This window comes from Mytilus californianus, unplaced genomic scaffold (genome assembly GCF_021869535.1).
Source record: "Mytilus californianus isolate M0D057914Y unplaced genomic scaffold, xbMytCali1.0.p SCAF_9, whole genome shotgun sequence".
In the NCBI taxonomy this organism is placed as follows: Eukaryota; Metazoa; Mollusca; class Bivalvia; order Mytilida; family Mytilidae; genus Mytilus; species Mytilus californianus.
In genome coordinates this window covers 6,493,362-6,515,520 of record NW_026262745.1, presented here as the reverse complement: position 1 = coordinate 6,515,520, position 22,159 = coordinate 6,493,362, and the positions used below count along the sequence as shown (strand labels likewise).

Genomic DNA, 22,159 nt, shown 5'->3' with positions numbered 1-22,159 from the left:
CTGTAGTTCAGTGGTTGTTGTTGGTTCATGTCTGTCATATTTGTTTTTTATATATTGTTTTGTTATAGATTAGGCCATTAGTCTTCTCACTTGACTTTTTTTCACATTTTATGTCTGGGCCTTTTACAGCTGACTATATGGTTTCCTATAATGCTTACATTCATTTAATTTCAACTTTGGTGTGAATAGCTGTCTTATTGGCATTCATACTGCAGCTCCTTATTTTTATAGACCAATAAAATGTTATGTTTAAGTAATTTATTTCCAACAGTTTATATATATTTATAACAAATATGAAAATGACATATGTATATATCTTATGCTTAAACAAAGACACCAAAGCATGTCAATATGGTTCCATTAAATACGAATTTTTCCTAGCTTTATGCTAATTTGGATTGCAACATAAAGTAGCTTAAATTTTCAATTAGTTTTGAAGTAAATAACATTTTCTGAATTATAAATCTTATTCTAATCATAAGGGTAAAGAAAATAGGACATTCATATTGCTATTTACCAATGGATTTAATAACTTCAAGTTGAAATAAAATTAATTATCTTTAAATCAAAAATGATTTTTCATACAAGCACAAAGGATGTTTTAGATGCCTTTTTATCAAATAAAAAAGTAAAGGCCACTATATAAGCTTGCTCCAAATTCAACTATGTCAAAATAATATTTTATGCGGGTTATATAAATTAAACACAGAAAAGCACTATTGTGTGACTAGAGAGAAAACGAAATGATAAAGGATTAATTAATTCTAAATTCTTTTTTTAAATCTTAACTTAAATATCTGAGTTAACTTGTTTGTATACAGCATATCATAAAAAACATTTATCTTTTAATTCATAGTTATAGCCATATCAAATATTAAAATCCTACCATTTCTTAAATTTATTAAGTCCATAAACTTTAAAATTGAATTTTGCATTCAAAAAAAAATAAATTATGAAAGCCTTTGCAAGCATTTGAAGTAGAAGATAGCTATCAAGTCCCATATTAACTTTAATATAAAAATTAATTCATAACATGACATAAATATGAAACATTACAAGAAGCACAACTCAGCACATATTTGACATATATTGAACAATATAAAAATAAGAAGATGTGGTATGATTGCCAATGAGACAACTCTCCACAAGAGACCAAATGACAAAGATATTAATAACTATAGGTCACCATACAGCCTTCAACAATGAGTAAAAACCCATACCAAGTTCTTATTTGAAAATTTTCATTATTAGAAAAGAGTAAAATTTCTTGAATTATAGCATAGAAAATTATCTTAGAGATAGTTTAACTGTTTGATGGCTTGGTTTCCACTTTCAACTGTCCTTTCAAAATCTAAGAAAAATAATGCCATTTAAAACAGCAATTGTAATAACAATTGTTTTTAAATTACTATCAAAGAAGTTTCTTCCTTAAGTACATTATTATTTATTTCTAAGTATTCATTAGTAAAGGTTATTGTCTAAATCATAAATAAGGCATTTACCAATAAATATAAAAGGACAATTAATGATTCCAAATATGTATGGATTAATAAAAATAAATGTGTTTACTAAGAGAAAATTGCTTTCTATATTTCTATATTCAGTAACATATCAATAATAAAGTTTTATGAAAAATTTTCTACATCCCATAAAAAGAAAATTACTTTTATTCCTATATTTTCACCTTCCAAAATTTATAAGACAAATTTTCAACATTTAAGCATGTAGCAATCTACTAGTAATAGAAAATGTATTACATGTATTACAACTTTTGCCTCATTCCCAAACAATCTATATAAACCTAATACAGAACAAAAAATGTAATTAAATTTTAATTTAAATATATAATGCACTGCTTATTATGTAATAATGATTATGCTAAAAGGGATTAAAGAATAATCACATATCAGGCAAACAAAAACACAGTTATCCATTTGTAGATTGGGAAAAGACCTAGCTGTTCTTTCATAGATTCATTCTACAATCAAATAACATTACCCTAATTTATACAATATAAATAGCCTTATTGGCAATTATACCACATCTTCTTATTTTTATATTAACCTGGAGATAAAGTCTAACTGAAGACAACAAACAATTTACCATTTCAGTATTTGGAGCATTCTGGGTAACATTTTTAAGGTTTTCACAGAAATATTGTGATTGATTAACATTGTCATACACAAAAAAAATTCCACCAATGGTTGGCTTATATCTTAATTTTGGTACGAACAATGATATAACCCAGACATGTAGATTCTGAAACTGCAAATTAAAAGTAACGATGGTACAGGGGAAGATGACACTTAAAACTTAAATTTATGAAGTAAGATCTAATTCAATCATATAATGTATGCTTAAATGGTTTTACACTAGTAATTTTTTGGGGCCCTTTATAGCCAACTGTTCGGTGTGAGCCAAGGCTCTGTGTTTAAGACTGTACTGTGACCTATAATGGTTTACTTTTATAAATTTTGACTTGGATGGAGAGTTGTCTCATTGGCACTCATACCACATCTTCTTATATCTATTAAACCCTTCCTGTAGTAATTTCGTACTGAACTAGATTCTTTCCTATTCCAATTACATGACTATAGGTCATTTAGTATTGGATACCTAGATTTGAAACTTGTACAAATTCAGAGAAAAACAATGAAATAGGGTCTAGTATTTGACCTCTGTTTCGTGGCAGATGGTATGAATCTATTAAAGGTAGCTGACCAGTAACTGTTGAGGAGGATGAGCATATGGTAGTTGACAGTATTCAAAGCCATATTAAACTCAAAGAGGTGAAACAAACTTCAATTAGGTGAACTAAAAAATGCCATAAACATATAATATATGAATAAACTACACAAACAAATACCACAAGAAATATACAAAAAGCAATGATTTTAATAAAAGTAAGTTGTTAACATACTGTTTTAAGCTGAGAAAGGTACAGTAATATAATGTTACACCTTCCACTAAAGCCAGTATGGTTCACATAATGCCCAGAGGATGGTATTTTGGCACGTGGTATTACAGAGGTTGGTATATTTGCATGTGGTATATCAACTCGTGTTATTTTATTTCTGTCAAAGCAACACTAATTCTTTGTTTATGTGAGTGTAACTTATAAAAAGATAAAAAAAAATAATTATGTGAGCATAAATAAAAATTTGCATAACATATGATTTTAATATATATTTTTAATACTCTGAACCTTCTGTTACTCAAATTACATGTATTGATATGAATTTAATTTAACCAATAAATAAATAATAATAAAGATTTTATTGAAATATATAAATAAATAACAAAAAAGTATTTTACTGAATCATAAGTGCCATACAAAGACACATTGAAATCATGCATATGCCTAAATATTGAAACTATTTAGCAATGCTTAAAAAAAATGCATACACATTACTTCAAGAAAGAGTTGCATTATTTCATAATCTTTACTGACCATTATCATGTATATCATATAAAGCAAATCAGAAACTCCTGAAATACTACTGCTTTCATGCATACACACTTTATTGACAGATATCAATTAAAGTTGTGTGTAAAGTGATTGTTACAGGTATTTATTTGATATTCATTGGAATATTTAAAAATGCACCAATTACCACATACAATAATATATTTGTTCATGGCGATAATGACAAATGATGAAAAACATGTGATATGAATATTCATGAACTTCATTTCTTGGTACATCCATGCCAGTCTAAGCCACCACAAGCAGCTGATATTATGAAATACAAGATAACCTGAAAAAAGAAAGGAATTTAATTTTTAATACTATGTTCCATAGTGAATCAGACATGTAAATGTTTGAGACATATCTTATACAAAACAAGAATGCATGTGTTGAAGTGCTTCGCAGGAAAATGTCCGATATATCTAAAAAGCCCACACACATTACAACTCATCTCTGTTGACCTGCTATCCAAGGATGAAATCATTCTCTTCAGTATATCGGAGGAACATATGAAAAACAAGTAAAACTGTGAGCTACTGCTCACTGATGATACCCCCGCCGTAATATTTCGGTAAACAGGAAGTTGTTGAGTGATGAATCTGAAAACGCATCACACGGTAAAGCTGACTTATATAAACCCTGAAACCAAATTTCAGAAATCCTTGTCAAGTAGTTCCTGAGAAAAATGTGACGAAAATTTTCAACTTGGCTATCATGTGTAAAATAATACAAGTGTTCGGTAAACAGGAAGTTGTTGAGTGATGAATCTGAAAATGCATCATACAGTGTAACTTACTTATATAAACCCTGAAACCAAATTTCAGAAATCCTTGTCAAGTAGTTCCTGAGAAAAATGCGACAAAAATATTCATGGGACGGACGGATGGACTGACGGAAAGACAGACAGAGGTAAAACAGTATACCCCCCCTTTTTTAAAGTGGGGGTATAATTATTTAAAATTCATTCAACATATTGAAAAATTTAAAGTATCTGCAAACATGAAGTCGGTAAATGACAAAGACCTGAAAAAGTGCTCACACATTACAACTCATCACTGTAAAGCTGCTGACCAAATATAGTCAGTAGGTTCAGTAGTTTGTGAGAAAAGTGTGATGAAAATATTTGTTAGACAATCTGATGAACAGACTAGGTGATTGTAATATAGCCCCTACTCCTAGAGTGGGAAAAAAATACAATTTGTATACTGGTATAAGTAAGATCCATACAACATTATTTGATTTTTTTCATTAATAAGAGGCAACCTAAAATCTCTATGTACTGATTACAGGCATTTAAACAAATGAACATTTTAGTTTGCCAAATGACAAATGGTTTTCCTTTATTTCTTATAAAGATCCAGAGAAATGAAATAACTACAAAAATATTCAAATTACATATAACTTACGATAACAACAACTACAACTATAATGGTGATCTTGACATTCTTCCACCACATGGACCTAGCTAAGGTACGACTACTCTTCTTAAATGTCACTGACTACAAATACAAGTAAAGTAATAAGATATTTGAAAGTTGATGTAAACCAAAAAAATTGGACTCTGTACGAGATGTATGACCTATAATCAATGCAATTAAACAAACTTACCTACAAAAACCTATAGAAAGTTTTGTAAATCAAATGATCCAAACCTAGGTTTTGGATTTTCTGGGAATTTATTTCTATAGGTATCTGATATCTATATCTGCTACAGAGTAATGGACACCATAATTTGGACCTAAATATGAAACAAAATTTTAATAGCTCAATCATGGAACCTAGGCCATTCTGGTCAAAATATTGCACAATAAATTTGTATTTTATAGTGAATATATCACTAAATGTTTCTAAATACAAGACTTAACTCAAGACACTTATATATATCATGTATCTCATGTTGGTCTTACAAAATTTCTAACTTCAGTTGGACTATATAAGAGAATTCTAGAGGTGAAAATAAATAAAACTGATATAGCATACTGTTTTTTTTTTAATAAACAGACTCTTTGCAAAACAAAATAAAATAATCTTACTGAATCATACGTGCCATAAAAAGACCCATCCAAAAATGTTCAAGGAGATATTCGAAACACATAAATATTTTGTTATAATTTTCAATAATAAATACTGTTTAAACTAAAATAAAAAAAGGAATGTAGGTCACATTACCCAACTGTTCTTTGTTTGAAATAATTCAGTCATGAAGTTAAGGGTTAATGTGATTCAGCCGTTCTTAAAACCCCTACAAACATTAATGAATGCAAAGAAAACTTTAAAAAAAAATATTATAGGTTTTTAGAAGGAGGCTTATCACAAAATTAACAAACTGGTTAAATAGGTTGATAGCTGGCATTGGAGATCTATACAAACAGTCATTTACATATACCAAAAATACATAAGGATTCAATACAAAAAAAGGTTTATAGGAAGTTATTTGAATATTGGATAGTACAACAGATCACATCAAAAACTAGCACTGGACTCTTCCTGAAAAGAAAACAACAAACAACAAAAAAAACAACAAACATCACATGATCAAGATAGCCTGACCTGGTACAGGTACAACATGTGGTGGGGTAATACAAAATGTCATTAAAGAAAAACACTCAATTAAATAACCTATAATTGTATTCCAATTATTTCAATTCAGATTATCATATCTTCACCAATTTGCTTCAAAATTTGCATTTGTATCAAATCAACATTAATTTAATTCATTACAAATTTAATAAATATTTTTTTTAATGAATTGGAAACCAAAATATAATTTTTTTTTGTAGTATGCTGCACTATAATTTTCTATTATGTTCTGTAGTCAACTCACATTGGCTTGAAGGTCTTCTGTTTTATCTACTAACAGTTCTAATCTTTCACCTCTGTCAGCTATTTGATCTGAAAATATGAATTATAGAATAACTAATCGACGAATTCAAACAGAGAAAAATATTCAACGAGTGACCGAACAACACATTAATTCACGAATGCACGTAGAGCATGAGTTAATTATCAGTGTTGTTCGGTCACGAGTTGAATATTGTTCGATATTTGAATTCTTTAATTAGTTATTCTTTTTATTACATTGGCAAATGGCTTTTTTTTATGAAATTAATTTAGAAAATGTAAGGAACTATATTTTTTCCCTACGCATTCACAATTTGTTTTGATCCGACGTTATCGACGTCTTGACAACGCTTATTGTTGTATGACGTCAGAGAGTGAAATAACCACGTTTATTTCACATGTGAAATTATCGGTTTTTATTTAACTGGGAAATAAATATAAATCATTGCAATTAATGTAATAAATACTTTTAATCAACAGTTAATTAAATTTTCTAAAAAAATAAGGATTACAGAGGAAGTGTGAAGATCCAAATATAATCTGGTAGACTTCATTCTTGTTACAGTTCAGTTCAGTTCATTAGTTTATTATGGTCTCACCACATACATACAAGTATAAACACAATATGATATTTAATACACAATATAAAATTTAGAATGCATTAAGTAACATGAAAATGGACTAATTAGGCAAATAAGTAAGATCAGGAAAGTGAATGAAATTTGTAAACTAATTGATTGATTGTTGGTGTTTAAAGCACACTTGGCTATATTGTGGAGACCACTTTTTGTTGTTGGAGGAAGCTGGGGTACCTGGAGAGAACTACAAGTTTGGCAGCAAAATTTCATCCCAGTCAATTAAGATAGGAGTAGAAAGCAACTTGCCACAAGTCTAGAAGGAACTCACAATCTTGAGAGTTGCCAAGCTAGTGCTAACTTAAGATGAACTACTTAGACCACTCTGCCAACAAGGCCCCTTATTTGTTCCATGTGTTGGATCCTTACCAAAAAAAATTAAAAATATTCATAATGTGATAGACCACTTTCGAGTTCGTTGCATTTCCGTCAAATCTTTGTTTTAGGGAACACCATTCGTGTCTTTAGGGGCATCGTCACTTCCTTCCAATGTTGATTGAGCGGTTGAAAAAATATGATGCTATATTGCACAAATTATTCAGCAAATTAAATTCTTATAATTGATAATCAGCACTGCTGTCATTAGGGAATTGTGATTAAGTACCTACGGAACAAACATTATTTCTAGTTTATCCTGAATAATGATGACCATGAAGACGATTGAAAAAACTTTAATAGTGCATTGATACAGGCGATCCCCTCTATCTGGTAAATGACGTCATAAAGGCACGCATAATTGACAAACTTTTCCAGTGAAGGACATAACTCGAAAGTGGTCTATTGAAGTACATACTTATAATTACAACTGTACTCAAAAATAACTTCCTTTGTATATCTTTCAGTTATCATAAAATTTACATTGACCTATCTTTAATTTCTGACCATAAATTTCACTTTAAGCTTTTCTTCTGACCATGATTTTTATAATTAGAACTAACAGTATTATATTTGAATAGTTGCCACTATATAAAACCCTTAATTGGCAGTACTGTTATACCTTTTCAAATGTAATACTACTAAAATATGAAACATTTTAGATTTTCTAGATATTGTATTAAAATATCAAATTTACCTATATTTCTAACCATGATTCCTTTCAATTCATCCACCTGAGCTTCAACTTTCTCTATATTATCTTTTTCTTTGTGTTCTGTCAGTGATCTCTGAAAAGTAAAACAAATAATTTTATTTTTTTATGTTTTATCTTATACAAATTTATATCTAAAGGTAAAGTAGATGAGAATCTCAATAAAGAATATGTCAAAGGGGAATATCACCTGTGTTTGATGGGTCATTTGGAATCAAACTTACTTAAATCTCAAACCATATTTCTGAATTTTAAATGATTTGCCCAGTAAATGGAAAACTTGAAATTGTAATTTTCAATCCATCACAGTACAAAATGAGAAATATGTCATAGTCAAAATTTCAATTTTGAAATAAAAAAAAAAAGACTGAGTCAACATGCTGTCACCCTAGTGCTGGAAAAAAAAGAACTGTCAAAATGATGTTCAAACATGCTGTAAACATATATACTAAAGCTATGATATTTGACTAACTACCTACCATTTGCGATGCTATCACCCTGGAGAATTCACTGTTCATGGAATATGGTAAAGCTGTTTGTGCCCTTACTCCATACTGAGTCTGAAATCTATAATAAAAGGTAAATTAATTTACGTTCAATTTATACTACTGAACGGTGTATTTTACCTCATCTATAGAATAAAACCAAAAGTCTTCATTATCTGAGTGTTTTAGTGGATGTGTGACACACAGGATGTTTTTTTTTAGTACAGATTGACTCAAGTTTTGGTGCCAGCAAACATATTTAACCCCCGCCATATTCTGCTTGTGCCTGTCCCAAGCCAGGAGCCTGTAATTCTGTGGATTTCATACATGTATGTTGCAGTACATCACATTTGTTTTTCGTTTATTGTTTAGTACATAAATCAGGCTGTTAGTTTTCTCATTTGAATCATTTTACATTTGTCATTTCAGGACTTTTTATAGCTTACTATGCAGTATAAGTTTTGCTCATTGTTGAAACTTGAAGGGTGTACAGTGACCTATAGTAGTAAAATTCTATGTCATTTGGTCTGGTGGAGAGTTGTCTCATCGGCAATCATACCACATCTTCTAATATTTATATTGGTCATTGAAAAAAGGGGATAAATTCCTATAAATTCAATCAGTGTTATATACCTTACATCAGTCAAGAACCTTTTATATCACTGGATGATGATGTTCATTTTATAATTCATTTATCTATGGAATACTTGTCATTTTTTCCCTAGTTGCTTATATCCGCAATATTGGTCTCCATTGGATGGTTGTCTCATGTGCAATCACATGACATCTTTTTTTTTACAAAGGAGAAGGCATTGTAAACCGTTATTTGGCACCTTAAATTGCAAAAATAGTTCAATTCTTTTTTCCATTCATAGTAATGTTAATTATACTGGTAAATAAATAAGGTTTATATATAATATGGACATTTCAGTACAGATAAGTCAGTTTTGATGTTACTACTGTAAACAGGAAAATTTTAGCTGCAGTTTTATTTTCACTATTTTCGCGGTAAGAGTTGAAATGCAAAAATAAACCGGCCTCAAATATTTCAAGGAAAGTTGATTCATAAGATGAAGACCATACATGAATGTATATGAATAAGATATGTACAGGACCACAGCAGAACAACAGCTTCACAAACCACAGATCTTTACCAAAAATCATAACTTTAAATGTATTTCTAAATGTAAGGCAATGTTAGAAATCACAATTTAACTCATATTAGTCTAATTAACATGGAAGACATCTCAAGCAAGTGGATATTGCGGATATTGTTGTATAAACAATTGTTTCAAATATGTAAATAACAGCTGTCAATCAGTTTTACAATTATTACCTCATTATATTTGCTACACAGACTAATCAAAAGATTGATTAATTAATTAGCAGTAATCTTGGCAACAATTAATTCATTCTTAATACATGTAATATGAGTCTAATAAGTTATTCTTCTTTGTTTATTGTGTATGTGTTTTTAAAAGCAAACATGACTAATAACTTTGAACTACTTTTACATTAATTAACGGACAATAAGGATTTCTGATTGATTTTATCACTTGATTTACGACACATGTAAAATTGTTTTTTTCCAATCATCATTTATTATAAAATACTTATGTAGGACACTGAGATATCGTGAATTCAAAACTGCACGAATTTAAATTTGGTTGAGGAATTGCGAAAAAAAAAAGATGGTGCAAAAATTTCCCGGTTTACAGTATGACCTTTATGGTCCAAAAGGGTGATAATACACATAGTTTTTGGTAAAGTTAGTTTTGAGCCAAGGCCTGACCCAAAAGAAGATTTTTTACCTACAGAAACATCTTTGAAGAAGTCATTTTGCAGCAAAATATCTTCTTTGGATAAAGCCATGGTTATATTTGAATATAAATGACAAGATGTCAAAAAGAGACTATTTTCGCAGGTTTTGCCGTTGTGCAAGAAATGTTTAGAACTTCCAAGCCTTCAAACAAACAGGTAGGACACAATTCAGAAATGTAAATACTTATATCTGACTAAGAAAGGGCTTGTGAACATCTTTAGGATCTGTTTGGTAGATTTATTATACTTTTTGATTTTTCTAGGGGCAAAAGAATCATACCTTCTCCTTTATTTGTTTTACAGTTTATCACATGACTCATGTGTGTAATTTTTTACAGTTTATCACATGACTCATGGGTGTCATTTTTTACAGTTTATTACATGACTCATGGGTGTCATTTTTTACAGTTTATGACATGACTCATGGGTGTCATTTTTTACAGTTTATGACATGACTCATGGGTGTAATTTTTTAGTTTATCACATGACTCATGGGTGTAATTTTTTTACAGTTTATCACATGACTCATGGGTGTAATTTTTTACTGTTTATCACATGACTCATGGGTGTAATTTTTTTACAGTTTATCACATGACTCATGGGTGTAATTTTTTTACAGTTTATCACATGACTCATGGGTGTAATTTTTTTACAGTTTATCACATGACTCATGGGTGTAATTTTTTACAGTTTATCACATGACTCATGGGTGTAATTTTTTTACAGTTTATCACATGACTCATGGGTGTTATTTTTTACAGTTTATCACATGACTCATTGGTGTAATTTTTTTACAGTTTATCACATGACTCATGGGTGTTATTTTTTACAGTTTATCACATGACTCATGGGTGTAATTTTTTTTACAGTTTATCACATGACTCATGGGTGTAATTTTTTTACAGTTTATCACATGACTCATGGGTGTAATTTTTTACAGTTTATCACATGACTCATGGGTGTAATTTTTTTACAGTTTATCACATGACTCATGGGTATAATTTTTTACAGTTTATCACATGACTCATGGGTGTAATTTTTTACAGTTTATCACATGACTCATGGGTGTTCAGAGAGTTCTTACTATTTACATTGAATTGAATAATGTACAAAAAGCAAACGTTTTGAAAATTACTGTTGACTTAATATGTGCCTAAAAATCTAGACGTAGAACATTTGTAAATTATGATATAAAATACAGGAAATCATTTTTCATTTTGGTGGTGCTGAATCATAGGCTTAACATTCTTTTGTTTGCCTTTGATGATATGTTTTATTTGTGGCATATTTTATATTCAAACCCTCTCTGTTGTATTCTGATACTAGTCATAACAAAATTTAAATTAAAATTGATTTCTCCAATCTAACAAACCTTCTCTTCACATCATTTAAAAACAGGAAAGCTTTAGATCTCTCAAAATCCTAAAATGGAGAAAAAATTATTTTACTACCGATAGTTAAACAAAGTAATACAAACATTTAAAGTGTTCTTCCTAAGAATTTTTAATAGCACTGTGGTATGCACGCAATATTTGATTGATTCACTTTTTGTGTTGTGAAGTGATGTAACATTTGAATTGCAAATTTGGAAATATTAAAATAAATTAAAAAAGAACTGTTTTTGTTATGCTTTTACAACAATTTATTTATGTTAAATTCTTATTACATTTAGTTTAGAAAATAATAATGCTTGTATTATTAAAATACAAATCATTAGTAAAGTTCAGACGTTCATATGCAAGAATCTTGCAAGAGCAAGACATTAAACATGTCAAGGAAACAAATTCTGAATAAGAATGCTAGAAATTTGTCACTGAAATACACTATTAAAAGTTTGTAAAATTTGTTCATACAGCTAACATCAGCTTAATAAAAACATGAAAAACAAATACAAGATAAATTACTGGAATATATGTTTTCCACAACACAGAATACCTGCAATTATCTGCAACATATACAAACTGTACAATAAATGTACCACTGTAGGTTTATGACTAACGACAGGTATGTTTAAAAGAATTTGAAACACACCAGAGCTTTGACATGCATTGCTTTAATGAGTTAATTTTGCCTTAAAAATGAAATGTGGAAACTATCTTAAATAGGTAAGACCTGCCCTTTCCTTATTCCTATCTGCTCAAGTATATATACATGTATGTTCTACCCACAATGCATTTGTTTGTAGTCTGTTATATACTTACATCATCTGTTATACAGAGATAAACTATTCTGTCTTCATTGATATAATGAAACAAGTAGCTGAAAATATATTGCACTTTTATATGATGAAAGGAAGTAATTTGAAAAGACATATATAAATTCTGACTAACAAGTCATATTTATATACTTGAAGAGGTAAGTCAGTATATCAAAATAAATTTTTACGATTTTATTTTTTGAAAGGTTTGAAAAATCTCCCTTTAATAGGTTTCAAGAACATACTTTAACAACCCCTGAAATCCTCAATGTTTTTGGGGGGTTTGCTTACCATTTTTAATTAAAGCTCAACCTTAAGCTTTTATCTCAACATCCTCAAGAACTAATCAATTTCTTACAGATTTTATACTACTACTCAAGGCCTTACAAAATTGCTCATTAAAGGCTTGTAAACAGGCAATATTTTATGTGTACTGTAACAGACAATTGAAATGTCCTAATGTTATGTGAAGTAAAAACTTAAAACTCTATTAGAGCAATTCACGCATAGAAGAAAATATGATTGTTTAACTTATAAGTAAAGTAAAAGAAATCTGAATGAACAAACAATGCAACAGACAAACTCTACTTCAAAAACCAAAAACCTAAATGTTTTCTATCAAGATGTATCTATAAATTTTCAGTCTAGATTTATGTTTTATATACATGTATCAGACATTCTATTCTAGGAGACCAATGTTTGTTTATTTATTAGTTAAAAATAGACTTTCTGTAACTGCCAGAACTCTTAAGATTGGTACTTCAGGTGTCTTTTTTGTTTGTTTTTGTAATGGATTTTTGTGTCCTTCATATGAATCTGATGAGTCAAGCCATTTCTTACAGAATTTTACTGATGTTGTGGTGTTACTCTACTGCCTCAGGTAAAACTTAATGGGAGGTTCAATGTTAAAAACAATGTATAACTCCGCCACATCTTCTTCATGTGCCTATCCTGAGCCAGGATCAAGTGGTTGTCTTTGGTTATTATTTTTAGTATAAATCAGGCATTTAGTTTTCTCTATTCAATTGTTTCACATGTTGTCATCCTGGGGTATTGTATACCTGGTACCTTATCATGCTTATGTTTCTATACAGTATAGGTTTTTTATTCATTGTTGAATGTCATGTATTGACCTGTTTCAATCACATCTTTGTCCTTTTGTCTTTTATGGATAGTTGACTGATTGGCAATCATAGCACATCTCCTTATTTTCTTCAGATCTATAAAGTGTATAATGTTTCTAGTGAGATAATAAGATTTACTGAACATGCTGAAGATGCAAAAACATACGACCAGTTTTTAAGATATTGGTTAGTTTGGACTGTCAGAGATATTGTTACTTGTACTACTTACCTTCCATGAGAGTATGTTAGTTTAGAATCACCAGGTGATATTTTTGCAAGAATCTGCTCTGTAACTTCAGTAAAATTTCCAGCACAACTGGCATACTTTGCTAAAACAGTTGTTCCTCTAGACACAACACAAAACAAAATGGGCATCTTGTCACTTATGTTTTATACAAAAAAATTAGTCTTCCTGTTCTTCAATACAGAGGAAGGAATAGTCTTCCTGTTCTTCTATTCAGAGGAAGGAATGGACTTTCTGTTCTTCTATTCAGAGGAAGGAATAGTCTTCCTTTCTTCTATTCAGAGGAAGGAATGGACTTCCTGTTCTTCTATTCAGAGGAAGGAATAGTATAAATACATCTTCTTTTTGTGTATAACTACAAAATAATTGTACAATTTAATTACATTGCTTTGAACACAAAATTATATTTAATTTTGCATTTTTATGGGAATATATTTACTGTAAAATTCTGAATGTAATTTAATATTTATGTCAGAGGAAGTTTCTCTGGGTTGTATACATGTAAATGTGCCACTTTTCTATGAAATTTTCATGTTTCTGGTACATACACATTTTTGTACTTTCTTACTTAACTTTCAAAATATTTGGAACATTGTGAATGTAATGTTATATTTTTTGTGAAAGTTCACAATAAAACGAGGATGATAAACCACCTGGTAAATTTTTGCTTACCGGGTATGTACTTTGTCTATATGCCATTTTGTGTTTCTTTGTTGAAACAGTTATTTGTTTTTATAGTGATTAAGATTATATTACAATGTACATGATGACTGCTGTACCCCGATTGTTGACGTTTTTACTTATCATGTCTGTTTGTTTTGCTCACACATTGTTGTCAATATAATGGAATTATATGCCACTGTCATACAAGTGAGAGGTTCAGCTAGCTATATAACCAGGTTTAATCCACCATTACATAAGGAAATGCCTGTAACAAGTCAGAAATAAGACCGTTGTTTTCCATTCATTAGATGTGTTTGAGCTTTTGATTTTGCCATTTTTTAAAGGACTTTCTGTTTTGAATTTCCCTTGGAGTTCGGTATTTTTGTTATTTTACTTTCTGGCACCTATTAACATGATAAAAAAGGTCAAATTGGCATCTAGACAAATCGTCACCTGGTTTAATTCAGTACCTACAGTACATGTATTTAAAGTAATTTTGCCAATTGGTTAGTCAATTGGGCACCTAACAATATTTTACCTGTTTTCTGTTTTCAATTTCTATAATTCCTTTTGGGAGTTAAAATCATTATTAAGAGGCTGTCAGAGTGATTTTCCTGCACAGTTGAGCAAGTATGGACACAACATATAAGCTTAAAACAGCTCTGAATTTGGATTGTAATTGAATATTTGACACAGCATAGGTTTGTGACACAAAATGAATGTGGTTAAAGAACTGAAAAATTTGAAATTGGACATTTACCTATTATGGTCCAATATCCAAAATCTAAGAACATTGTTAGAATCGGCATATCAAAGAACCCCAAGAATTCAATTTTTGCTGAAATACTTATTCATTAAATAATTTTTCTTGACCTTCATTTAGTCATAGGAAACAACATATCTAAATTTGAAAATATTTCGTCAAAGCATTTTCATATAAATGAACGGACACTGTTTGGCAGCCGCCCGCCCTCCTGCCGTACATCCCCAAATCAATAACCGATTTTTCTTTCAAAAATGCGGTTAAAAATCATCACATATATCATATATACATGTATAATCAACAATGATCAAGCAGGTAAACAAATTTTTTTCGATATTCTATTTATACTATATATTTTGATCTGTTTTCTTTTTGAATACTTAATAACAAATTATATCTATCAAAATAATTAACATGTTTGTTGTTTTAACCTCTCTCAGGTAGTCTTTTCTGTTTCATTTTTCAACAATTGTTCAAAAAAAATATCAAGCTGTTACCTTAACAAAAAGACTTGAAAGCAGAGTAGTTTTACATGTTTTAATTATCAAGCTGTTACCTTAGCAAGAAGACTTGAAAGCAGTGTAGTTTTACATGTTTTAATTATCAAGCTGTTACCTTAGCAAAAAGATTTACTGCAATTTTGTAATTTTAGACTAAAATGCGATTTTAATTTTTGTGATATTGAGAAAAATCCTGTTTAATTCATATAAAAAATTTCAAAATGCAAGTTTAAATTATTGCGATTATAACCCTGTTGCTTTTTTTGCAATAATAAAAACATTGCAATAATTTCTGAATTTACAGTATTTATTTGTTCATGTTGTTACAGGTATATATAAAAAAAAAATGCAGTATGATTGCTAATGAGCATAATGAGACAATTATTCACTAAAAACCTATGCTTTATTAGGACGAACGTAAATATCATATTCATCAATAATAAATAATGTGTCAACATGGTCAAACAATCTATAATTCATACTGGTTCAACTAGAATCTCAACAATGACCAGGTGTTCAACTGATATACATGCAGGTTTCAAATACATGATCCGTTAAGGTTTTAAGTATAAAACTAAGATCATATTTATTTTTATCTGAGAACTGTTTTGTTTAGAATGTAAGCATTAATTTATCACCACTGCAGGTGCACAAGATCTATGTAATCAGTAAAAAAACAATCATAATGGTCACCTAATTCAAAATCTTCTGTAAAAATAAACTACTAACAGAGATAAAATGCAAATGTTGAAATTAAAATGGCAATACTGTGACATGTAAATTATGCCAAATATTGAAAGTCAGGTACAAGGCCTAATAATCTCCATGGAAATGAGATGTGCCATACAAATGCTTATACAACTGCATACCAAATATCATTAGAAGTGTTTCCCCTTAAACTGATCTATTCATAAACTTTTAACATGTAAACTAATCAAAAAGTTTCAAAGTCAATAGACCGTGAATAAACATGATAAGGGGGCAGGCCAGAGCTAATTAATATCTAAGGAAATTAGATGTGCCAATGCTTAAACAACTGATACCAAATTTGGGGGAAAAATTTTATTTTATTTTCTCTTGTAAAGAATATGACATTTTGATGATTATTGTTAATGGCATAAGTGAGATGTATAATTACAGAAACAATGTTAGCAGTTTTGTATGAACTGTTGATTTTATATGTATACCTATTTTCTTTACTATTTTCTAATAAATGAATGAATAAAATAGAGTTAAGCAGCATTTCTTCTAAATAAAATAATTTCATGCTATTTAAATTTTTAAACAGGAGGCATGTCGTCTAACATTTTTATTTTCTTGTAAATGTTACATATTTGTATTGTTTATTTGTGTTTGTACAGTACAACCTGTGACTTCCTCTTAGTTATGTCCACCCTCTTGTATGGTCACCATCGAATGGTGGCCATTTATTGGGGTATTCAATCTTGAGATGTTGGCCATTTATTGGGGTCATAAAACATAGGTTGATGTCTTATCTAATTATGTTACCTGTTGAAATCAATCAGGGTTGAAGTTTTCAGCTTGTATGTTTCATTAAAATTTACCTGTACAGGTAACTCAGGTTTCTTCTCAAATTGACATTACACCTTTTCTTGAAAATGTAGAATAGAATGTTGTTTTAATCTTTGTTAATTCATATCATTTGTTGATTTTTCTGTCTATTTTCTCTTTTTCCTAATGTTTTAATTTTATATGTTATTTTTATTTGTTTTTTTGCTTCTTATTTTTTTAATTTCTTCTTTGAAAGAATTTTGAGTGGAAATGACAAAAATTCAAAGATAATTTATTGACTAGCATTTGAAAACAAAATAGAATCCTTTAAATAATTATTTTTTCAGTAAAAATAGTTATTGCACATGATGTACATGGTATTCAATTGTTCGTTTGCATTACTAAATGAATTTTTCATTAATTATAACTTATAATCATGCAAATGATATGTTTAAAGGAACCATATGCATGAAGAATGTAGGACAGAAAGTCACAGGACAAAAAGTCACAGACAAAAAGTCACGGACGAAAAGTCACAGGACAAAAAGTCACAATTCAGTTTTGAGATTATTTTTCTCTTAACAAGAAAACACTAATTTAAAAAATAAATTTTTGATTTTTTCTTGAACTATAATATATGAAGCAACTTTGTAATTAAAATTTATTCAATAAATATCAATGATGATCAAATAATTGTTATGATAACAAAATGTCAAAGTGGTTTAACACTTAAATGGCTTCATGGTGCTAAGAAATATATCATTTGCATGATTGAAATTTAATAATTTTTCATTTATCAAGGCTTATGAACAATTTCCTAAACTTGAAAATGAATAAATGTAAGAAAAGAAATTATTTGAAGATCTTTCTCTTATATATTCAAAGAATTGTCAACAAATTATTTGTGACTTTTTGTCCAGTGACTTTTTGTCCTACCCAATTTGTGACTTTATGTCCTGTGACTTTTTGTCCTGTGACTTTCTGTCCGTTTACCATGCATGAAGCAAGTAATTTAACAAGCCTGTTTCTTAACAAATTAGAATTATCAATGTCATGAATATCAATCCTTTTACAATAAATTTTGTTAACAAAGTTGTACAATCTATTATCATGATTATTATTCAGGAAAACTACAAATATCATAATATGGTATAGGAATAAACTATTTTGTTTATTTTTTATATTTTTCAAATCTCAAAACTGGAGTTGTGCATGAAGAATCACTAAAGAGACTTAAATTTTTCAAATGTCTACCTAGTTATCATCAAATTTTGATAAATGCTAATCATGATGCTAATCAAAATAAAAAATGTTCTTATCTCTGAATAAAGTAAATCTTATGAAAAGAAACTATTTAAAGAAAAAAATTGTTTTGCTTTTTGAAACAATTGTAAACTTATCAAATATGTTATCCTCAGTTTGACTAATTTTGTCAGTTAACAGGCAAAATTTGTCTCCAGAAAAAAATAAAGTACACTTCTATATAGATTGTGACACTTTTATGGTCTATTAATTAAATCACTTTTTGTTCTGTGTATTATATTGTGAAACTGCAGGACTGGCATTCCATGATACATATTCTTGGGTATACATTTGCAAAGAATATTTCACTCCACGTTAACTCAGGCCTTTTAGATAAAGTTAATAATTGCAGGGACTTGAATGAATTAAGATTCTTTAACAATGTTTAAAGCCCTTGATTAAAAATGAATTTTAAGGAAAAAAATAAGAATATTTTGAAAATAAAATAAAAACTAATGATGAAAACAGTAAACTCAAATGCTTCACTAAGTAAAGAATTAGTGGTCATAATTTTGAAAAAGAAAATGGTGGATAAAAATTCCTATAAAGGATAGAATTGTTTGTAAAATTAACATAACAACTTAGAGATAATCTATTTGAAAATTGTTTACCTTCTCATAATAATGTCTCTGACCAGTTTATGAATAAAATCTTGAATCTTATAAATAAAATCTTAACCAGGAAAAAAAAGTAAAAGAAATGCTTAACCTCTATAACATGGAACATGTTTAAAATATTGGCTCCTTTATAAAAAAAAAAGTCATTAGAACTGAGGGCAGAAACCTAATAATTTTTTTCCATGTGTTTTGATTTCTTTTAGAATTGTTATTTCTTTGCATTATAATGTTTGTTTTTGTTGTTTTTTTGTCAGTAACTTGATGAAATTGTAATATGTTTATATGACAAGAAAAATATTATCAAATTTTTCTGTAATGAATATTTTGAATATACATGTATTAATTTAATAGAGAAATAATGAATTGCCTAAATTTTATTTAGAATAAGTCCTAAAGATAATCTTAAACATTTGTTAAACAATGTTAAATGCAGTAAGTATAAACAATTTTGATTTTGGAAAATTAATTTGAGAAACACCTTTTTAATGGAAGTCTTAAAGATAATCTTAAACATTTGTTAAACAATGTTAAATGCAGTAAGTATAAACAATTTTGATTTTAGAAAATTAATTTGAGAAACACCTTTTTAATGGAAAAAGGCAGTCGTTGTGAAAGTTTGCATTATATTAGAAGATGATATTCATTTATTATTCACTTGCCAAAAAATACATGTAAAAAATAACTTAAATTGATAGAATTATTTGAAAGTTATATAACATCAAAACAAACAGTCATGAGAAAATTTATAGAAAAAAAGTTAGGAAGCGATATGTTCAACTTGTTTTATTATTTCATTTTATTTTAGAATTTTCTTGTCATAATCACAGTTATTAAATTTGACAAACACATATATTTTACCTGAGACACTTTACCTGTAAGTTTTATAATTTTAACACTTCAATGCAGTCATGATTTCCCTTTATCCTTGACTAGTTTTTGATTAATACCTTGTGTATTAATTAAGCAACAGGAGGTATAATGATGGACATTTAGGGCCATCATGGTGACCATATTTTTTATGGCCACCATTAATCAGATAATGTCACAGGTAGTACTGTATTTAGTAGCAATCCGATTGTTTGCATTTTAAACTGAAAAGATATCTTATCTTATCTGATCTTATCATGACAATATTCATTATTCATTTTGTAAAAAAATATTATTTGCAAAACACTACAGAAACCTGCTGACATTTTTAGAGCGTCCCTCTATTTTCAAACAATAAAAACAGACCCAGATTTTTTTATTAAGGGGATGAAGTCCCCTAAAACAGTAGAAAAATCAAAAAAAAAAAAAAATTTCCAATGTCATGAATGTACTAATGAACTCAAAATCGTTATCTTATTTTTTCTAACTTTTTTATTTTCCCGCATTTGCGCAGAAATCTCTATCTTTCTTCCGGTCTCATTTGTTGTGAGACTTTGGGTATAATGTATTTTTCAGTCAAATATATAGGAATGAGCATAATAACAATTTCATTTTAATTATTCATGGATATGAAAAAAAATTACCTGATGATAGCATCTGTTTGTTTACATTGAAAACGACGTAATGACTAAAATGACGCCACATCTAAAATCCATAACAACAGAACCAACATTGAAAATGACGTAATGACTAAAATGACGCCACATCTAAAATACCTAACAACAGAACCAACATTGAAAATGACGCCACATCTAAAATCCCTAACAACAGAACCAACATCGGTAACGTAACGGCATATCCGTTTCTTTTTGAACATTAAAACATGTTAGAATTAAAAAAAAGTAATTTGATTCGGACTTCATCCCCTTTCACAGGTAACGCCTGCTTCATATAAGTTCTCATTTGAACTGTATCCTATAATAATAAAATTGAGAATGGAAATGGGGAATATGTCAAAGAGACAACAACCAGACCAAAGAGCAGACAACAGCCGGAGGCTATATGGAAATGTTGCCATTATATGAATATTTGCGCCATGACAGTCATAAGGATGAAATACAAAATTCGTTTTTTTATCATTGTAAATTGATACTCTATTTTTGATATAATACTTTTAAATGGGGAAAGTACCCTATTATGAGGATCTTCCCCAAACTGTCATGTGATCATTACTCATTCCATATCATTCCAATTTCCATTCAGTTTCTTTCGTTTACGGAGACAGAATTTCTTAAATTAGAAATCTATCACATTTTGAAAATATCTATACCATTTTAATATATTGTATTACCTTATGTGTGTTAAAAAGTAAATTTAGACAGAAATCTGATAGAAAATCCAGTGGCTTGTTTTGTTTTAACCCACTTCCGGTTTATTCAAATTTTTAAATCACGAGGTCAACTTCCGTTTATATTTCCGGATTTTGGAGCTCTTATTTTGAAAACAGAGACATACATAATTATGTATCTGTTTTAACGTTAACTTAACCTGAGACTACTGTAACACAGAGATTATAGTAGTCTCAGACTAAACCAATTAACTCATATCTGGGACTATTGTACTAACGTTAGTATAAAAGTCCCAGCACATATTTTGAAACATTCCTGCGAGTTTGTGTTTTCTACCTTTACACTGCAAATTTTGATTAAGAGTTCATTTTGTAACATATACTTACAGAAGTCATGTTTGGCGACGGATCCGGCTACCGTTTGATTCTCAGTGTGTGTATATCATAGATAATACATTATAGTAACATACAAACGACCACAAATCTACCCGAACAGGCCCAAGGATTTGTAAAATACAAAGTCAAATCCTTGTATTGCTTCAGGTAAGCATTTATGAATTTGGGGTTGTATCCATTTTTTATGTTATTGAGAGAAATATTTTTTTTTCATTTGCATTCCGCCGGTCAATTCCAGTTCACCCCCGGCGTTAGACAGATATTGAAGTAGATTGATTTTTTACCACC

At 29.3% G+C, this 22,159-nt stretch overlaps 1 protein-coding gene across 1 annotated transcript; it reads right to left on the bottom strand.

The window, feature by feature from the left end:
* Positions 1–243: 243 nt before the first annotated feature.
* On the bottom strand, positions 244–21,574 carry LOC127716277 (vesicle-associated membrane protein 7-like). Its single transcript, XM_052222436.1, has 9 exons — positions 21,479–21,574; positions 13,889–14,258; positions 12,540–12,597; positions 11,711–11,760; positions 8,512–8,599; positions 8,018–8,108; positions 6,294–6,361; positions 4,876–4,968; positions 244–3,758 (listed from the first exon to the last, which is right to left on the bottom strand). Exons 2-9 carry the CDS (start codon positions 14,032–14,034, stop codon positions 3,690–3,692), a joined length of 663 nt encoding a protein of 220 aa, XP_052078396.1. The 5' UTR covers positions 14,035–14,258; positions 21,479–21,574; the 3' UTR covers positions 244–3,689.
* Between the last annotated feature and the right edge of the window lie 585 nt (positions 21,575–22,159).